The sequence below is a fragment of the Anneissia japonica genome, unplaced genomic scaffold, assembly GCF_011630105.1.
Source record: "Anneissia japonica isolate Jap-2015-1 unplaced genomic scaffold, ASM1163010v1 scaffold284709_len978187_cov192, whole genome shotgun sequence".
NCBI lineage: Eukaryota > Metazoa > Echinodermata > Crinoidea > Comatulida > Comatulidae > Anneissia > Anneissia japonica.
The window spans coordinates 346,531-352,530 of record NW_022757342.1 but is presented as its reverse complement, the minus strand read 5'-3'; the positions used below and the strand labels follow the sequence as shown (position 1 = coordinate 352,530).

At 35.0% G+C, this 6,000-nt stretch overlaps 1 protein-coding gene across 1 annotated transcript; it reads right to left on the bottom strand.

The window, feature by feature from the left end:
* Positions 1 to 3,066: 3,066 nt before the first annotated feature.
* Positions 3,067 to 5,680, bottom strand: LOC117124651 (melatonin receptor type 1B-B-like). Its single transcript, XM_033270955.1, has 2 exons — positions 5,638 to 5,680; positions 3,067 to 4,319 (listed from the first exon to the last, which is right to left on the bottom strand). Exon 2 carries the CDS (start codon positions 4,283 to 4,285, stop codon positions 3,311 to 3,313), a length of 975 nt encoding a protein of 324 aa, XP_033126846.1. The 5' UTR covers positions 4,286 to 4,319; positions 5,638 to 5,680; the 3' UTR covers positions 3,067 to 3,310.
* Between the last annotated feature and the right edge of the window lie 320 nt (positions 5,681 to 6,000).

The window sequence follows — 6,000 nt, the reverse complement described above, 5'->3', positions numbered from 1 at the left end:
AGCAAAAAACTGACTGCTTGACGAAAATCAAGTTAACTGACTGTTCCTGAAAGTTGTCCTTTTGGCGTTCTATATAAAACCTGGATGCGGAAGTACGATAATGTTGCTCTTTTGCCGTTTCATATAAAACCTTATCGTAAACAGTCCATTGGGCAAGCCATGTGGTTGCGAGATATCCACTCTGGTGGAAAAAAGACTGTAAAATCACTATTTTTTTTTCTCACTTAAGCTGAAATTTGGAATTACTGTATATTCATTTTAAAAAATTGAGACTTCAATGATCTATGTTGTTACAGTTTTTCAGACTGGTAGGTTTCGAATCCCAGACATTATCTGAGATCCTCGGCTTCGAAATAAACATAATTATAATATAGATACTGGGAGATGGTTTACAATGCAGTCACATGTGCTGTAGTCATAAACTAGTTAATTTTTTATTTCTTAACATAATTGTTAATGGTCACATAAAGTACTATACATTTATGCAGGTAGTATGATGTTAAAACACCAAGTCATTTTGATATAATACATTTAATGTTTGTTTTCCCAGTATTATGATGTCAAAGATATATACAATGTGATGACATCATTTGATTTAAGACTAAAATAGATAGAATTAATCACAACTGTGTACATATTACATAGGGTTTGATACATAATAATGCTTATAAAAATAGCCCTTGACTAGGTCATCAACAGATTGATTTTTATCAATTAACGTTATTATTATGATAGGCCACATGATCCTATGGCAGGTCAGGGGTTCTCAACTATATTGCAATAGGGGCCAAAATTGTTCATTAAATAAATTTGAAGGGCCAAGGCAAGAGGTTTAGTCTTGAAAATAAGTAACCGCTAGACGCCCATACAGGGCATCTTAACCTAAGAAAGTTGCCCTTGTTGTATATGGAACTACACACTACAGGCAGCAGAGCACTGCCATGCTATTGCGCTAGGCCAGCTAGACCTGAAACATCAAGCGAGTGAATGTGCGAGAGGCCGAAAGTTGGTGTTTCTTGGCTGTTTGCTGCGATAGTTCTTCCGACTTGATTGATTAAATCGCTACAATTTGTGGGGCAATATATACAGTAGGCCTAGTTGGCAAAACTGAATGCAAAATTATTAAGGTTAGAAATCTAGGCCCAAGCCTAATGGAAAGTTAGAAATTTAGCCCTAAGCCTAACATAAAATATTATTTTCGGTTTGTTCTCGTGGGCTGCATAACACACACTTGCAAGCTGGAGATGGTTGAGAACCCCTGTTTTATGGGCTATGATACATTAAGTTATGTGCCCTAAGATTGTGCTAGGAGTCTTTACAGCAATAATACATGGCAAAACATAAAGCATAAAAGATAGAGTAACAAAGGCTAAAATGACATTAAAAAGCCCATAATTGGACCAGAGGCGTAAAAACACAATTGGGGTATTCCCAACCAATGATTGATTATGCAGTAATAAACTTTATTTTAATACAAAAGGTGTTCTTATAAAATTCTGTGTAGGAAAAACCAACTAATTAACAAATTAAAATTAACAAAAATGAAAACATTAAAAAATACACCAAATGGATTGATTGATCATAGCAAAGAATGTTCCCTAGTAATGTTTCCTATTAATAATTTCCTATACACTTGAATCTACAGTTTCCAGGAATAAAGTAGAGCCCCTATAATTAGGGGCACTAAAAAGTGTTGGTTTACTGCTAGGAAAATTTTGTATCTAATGAAAGTGTTATGAACTGTACATAAAGGTCAAGTTCGGTTCATTGCCATTTGTTTTTACAACACTGTAAATAAAAAGCTAAGATATTAATGTAACAAAAACAGATATAAACCAAGGACTTTAATAAGAATTCCTTCGACAGTCATAAAGTCATAAATTGGCTATTCCATTTTTTCAAGAAATGATAACTCTTCAGTTTAATTTAATTTATTTACTTTATATAGAAACATAGAGGGTTGAAGCACAATAAATATACCGTAATATCATGGTAGTATAAAATTAGATGGTAATATAAAGCATGTTTATACTGTACATTAATTATTTTAAGTATTACAAATATTAAAAATTAAAAACAGCAACAGCTTTAACATTTTTAACATTTGATTTAAAAATATAACATATATTCGGTAATCTATCTTTTTTCAAATTTTAGTTAAAATAATTTTGTGAATAATTATTTTGTGTGGTACACCTAAAGAAAACCTAACCTAAACCCATCAACTCAATTATAGAGCACTCACTCACAACTGTGTATGTATGCTAAGTACATTTCATAGGCCAGACATATTTCATCACAATCAGACACCCTTGAGCTATATTGACTAGACAACGATGTTTCTGGTTTAGTTATTAACAGTGTATTTCAGACCTCAAAACCAAGAGTACAAAGCATTATATCCAGGAACTTAAATAACTAGAGCTTAATAGTAGAAGTCAGGATTTAAAGTATAAATTTATTGTCAAAAGTATTTATATACAGACATAATGGTATCCAACACAATAGAATATCTACTTCATCTTTACAAAATGGTTTCCAAGAATGCATTGGGAAACAGGAGAAACAATTCTTTTAAAGAATGATTTCCGATGGCAGTAGAAATGGGGCCTGTAAAAAAAACTCTATTAGGGAGCTTTTGATTGCGCAACACGGTGGCATGTAGAATGAAATGACATCACTTAAAAAGCATATGCGCATGCAAGAATGTTAAGTTCTCTTTGTCGCATGGATATCATTCTAAGACGTAATTTAACCAAATCTGCATTGTGCATAGAAGGTAGGAGAGTCACGTACATGAGTAAATTCATTCTAGCATCACATCATCGCGCAAATTGAAGGTCCCTATTATGCCAAAGAAACATTGGCACGAAATTTCAGCACACCAACGATTTTGGTGCAGTTTTTATCTGCAACACAAATAGTGATCAAGTTTGACCTCATCTGTTGTAAGTCGAGTTACTTACTTAGTTGACTGTAGGGTGGAAAAAACCAAAAATACTTTGCAATCATGAGAAGATTCCTATGCCTATATTAAAAGAGTAGGCTTTGCAATCATGAGAAGATTCCTATGCCTATATTAAAAGAGTAGGCTAAAAGTATTGCTCTTTTATGCACAAAATAAATAAACTAATGCTTGCTTTTTTTTTCTTACTGTACTCTTTGATAGTAGCCACTAAAACAGAAGCAACAAGAGTAGTGGGTCTTTCCTATTACATCGTTTACCATAACCTTCAAGAGAGTTGAATCACTAGAGGCCCTAAAAGTCATTTATAGGAAGAATATATTCAGAATATATATATATTTTTTTTTACATTTGTACATTTGTAGTAGTAGTTTGTTTACATAGGATTTGAAGGTATGCTTTTCTGAAATTTTTGTTACTCCACGCATAAATTATTGGATTGATCACTGAATTCCCTAGAGCTAGCAATGCCATGATTTGCCAAAGCTGTTGTGGAATTATGGCACCGCTGATCTTAGCAATTGATAAGCACCACATCGGTACCCAGCTGACCGTGAAAATTGATGAGATGACCATTAAATTCTTGGCAATGGTGTATTCGTTTTTCCTTTTCTTTATTCGTTTTGCCGAAATGCCCTCTGTGTTCTCCTCTGTAGATATTGAGAGTTGAGACTTTTTCAGCTTACTAGATTTTGTTTTTTTCATACTGGCACTCACCTTACGGACAACTTTTACGTAGCAAAAAGCGATGATCGCCGTAATCACCAAAAAATTAATTAACAACACCGTGGTGAGAAATTGCCAAGAACCTACCTCATTAGTAACAATACACGATTTGAACTGGTCGTTGTAGCCTAGACTTCCAAACCCAATGACAGGAGGTAGAACCGAGGGCAAAGCAAATCCCCACACTGCGAAGCACATCCAGAAGGTTCTGTTTCTGGTAAAGATCTCTGTGTAGCGAGACGGTTTCAGTATACATACGTACCGGTTGTATGCAATAGCAGCTAAGTTTAGCGCAGAGCAAGCACAACTCCATAGTGTCAAGAACCCAAGAACATTGCACAGCAAGCCATCAAACGGGGAATTTTTAATGCTGTAAATAATTTGGGCGATATAAAGTGGGTTGACGATTATAGAAATGATAAGATCAGCGATAGCAAGATTGATGATGAAGAAGTTTATCGGTGTGCTGAGAGTGGGGATGCGCCACACCACAATTAGTGTCATACTATTTCCGAAAGTGCCCAAAGCCGTGTACGTTATCAATCCAATTAAGCTCACAGCTGTCATCACATCGTCTAGTGTATTTCCACTCATACTTCTGAGGAATGATTTATAACTTGAATGGAATCTGAAAAACAAGCAAAATGAATTATTTTACCATTATACATGGGATGCTCATCAAATTATATATCTTAGGTGGTGACAAATTTTACTTTTTCTAAGAAAGGTTGAATAAATATTATTTGTTGAAATATTTTAAAACAAAGTCTGATAATCTCAAAAGTTTCGATGAGGGCAGTATATAGAGGCGGTAGAGTGTGTTGGCCCTAACAGCCGCCCATACAAAAATGACCTATTACTCAATTCCTGAGATCCTTCTAGAGGCATGAATGTAGCTTAGGGTGTAAGACACAGTAACTATGGTTTGTTGGTCTAGAGACATGAATGTTGGTTAGGGTGTATGAGGTCCCTAGTTTAGTTCCTGGAGAAGCCCGTTATTTTTTTCTCTAAAAAAGGAAAAAGCATGGTCAATCAGCCGTGAAAATAGCACAGTCAATCAGCAAAAAAGTACAGTCGGTCAGCAGGGTATTCCTAGAGCTCCTCATTGGAGCTAAAAAACACTGTATCAAAATCAGTGGCATGTCTTGGGGGGGGGTGCGCAGACACCCCTCCTTCGCGCACACCCCTGCAAAAATTACTCTCGCTCCCAGTCGCCCCCCCAAAAATCACTTGCAGATAGTCAAAAATCACTTAAAATCACCTTATTTGATGAGTTAGCGCTCCTCAATTGATCATCGAGTCCCCCTCCCCACATCAGCACCCCAATTTCAAGACTTTTAGATATGCCACTGATCAAAATATGTTCAAAGTACTGTATTCTTCATATGATCATCAGTCTGTCTGGCCACTGCTGGCCAATGGCTTCCTGAAACTACATTCTTGTTTATCTTTGCCAGATTTATGTTGTGCTTATGATGTACTATTCTATATCCGTCTTGCACTTCATTTGTAGAAACAATTCATCTCATACATAAATACAGAGCAGATTTGCAGAGATGATCTTCAGGGCCAGGCCAAACAATTTTGTTGACAGTTTCTTATGAAGTCACCCTGCCCCTTGTGCCTAGAAAATCTATTCAATTTTTGGAAATTTGAAGTGGATAAATAAGTTTAGCACATATTGTGCCCAAAATATATTGTTAAAAATCTGTTTATTTTTATTTTTTTTATTCCAACAATTTATGGCTGATAGGTTGGTGTGGGGGAGGGCTTGGCTTGTCCAGCAGAGTGCTTAAGCCCTTTCCTCCTTTTACTGAGATAAACACAATAAAAAAAAACACAAAAATTACCTGTAGTGTAGTCAGCAGGTCATTAAGATTTTTAAAAATTATTGCCTATTAACAGTCACTAAGATTACCTTTAAAAAATATAAATTATTCACTTACTGAACCACTAAGTAATTTCAGAATATGTTTGTGACGATTATTAATTGACACTCAAACCACAAATGCCTGGACAGACAACTCATGTCATGTTTATAGAACCAGAATTGAGAAACAGAGTCTTATTTTTTGTATCAGTTTCTATGATATTTTGAAATGATGTCAGCTGACATTGTAGTTCGAAATATAAAATAAAGCAATATGAAAGTAAATCAAGAGTAATTTAATTATCTTTGTGTAAACACATAATGAACACTTTTTGTTAAATCCCATAAACATTGTTAGTAAAAGTGGAAAGTAATTATATAACAATATTAGAAAGAGTAGTATTTTTTAGACAGAGAGATTGCGTGAGTGACAGCCTAA

Bases quoted from the DNA above. Each gene is read 5' to 3' on its own strand.
- LOC117124651 (XM_033270955.1), bottom strand. From the start codon at position 4,285: ATGAGTGGAAATACACTAGACGATGTGATGACAGCTGTGAGCTTAATT.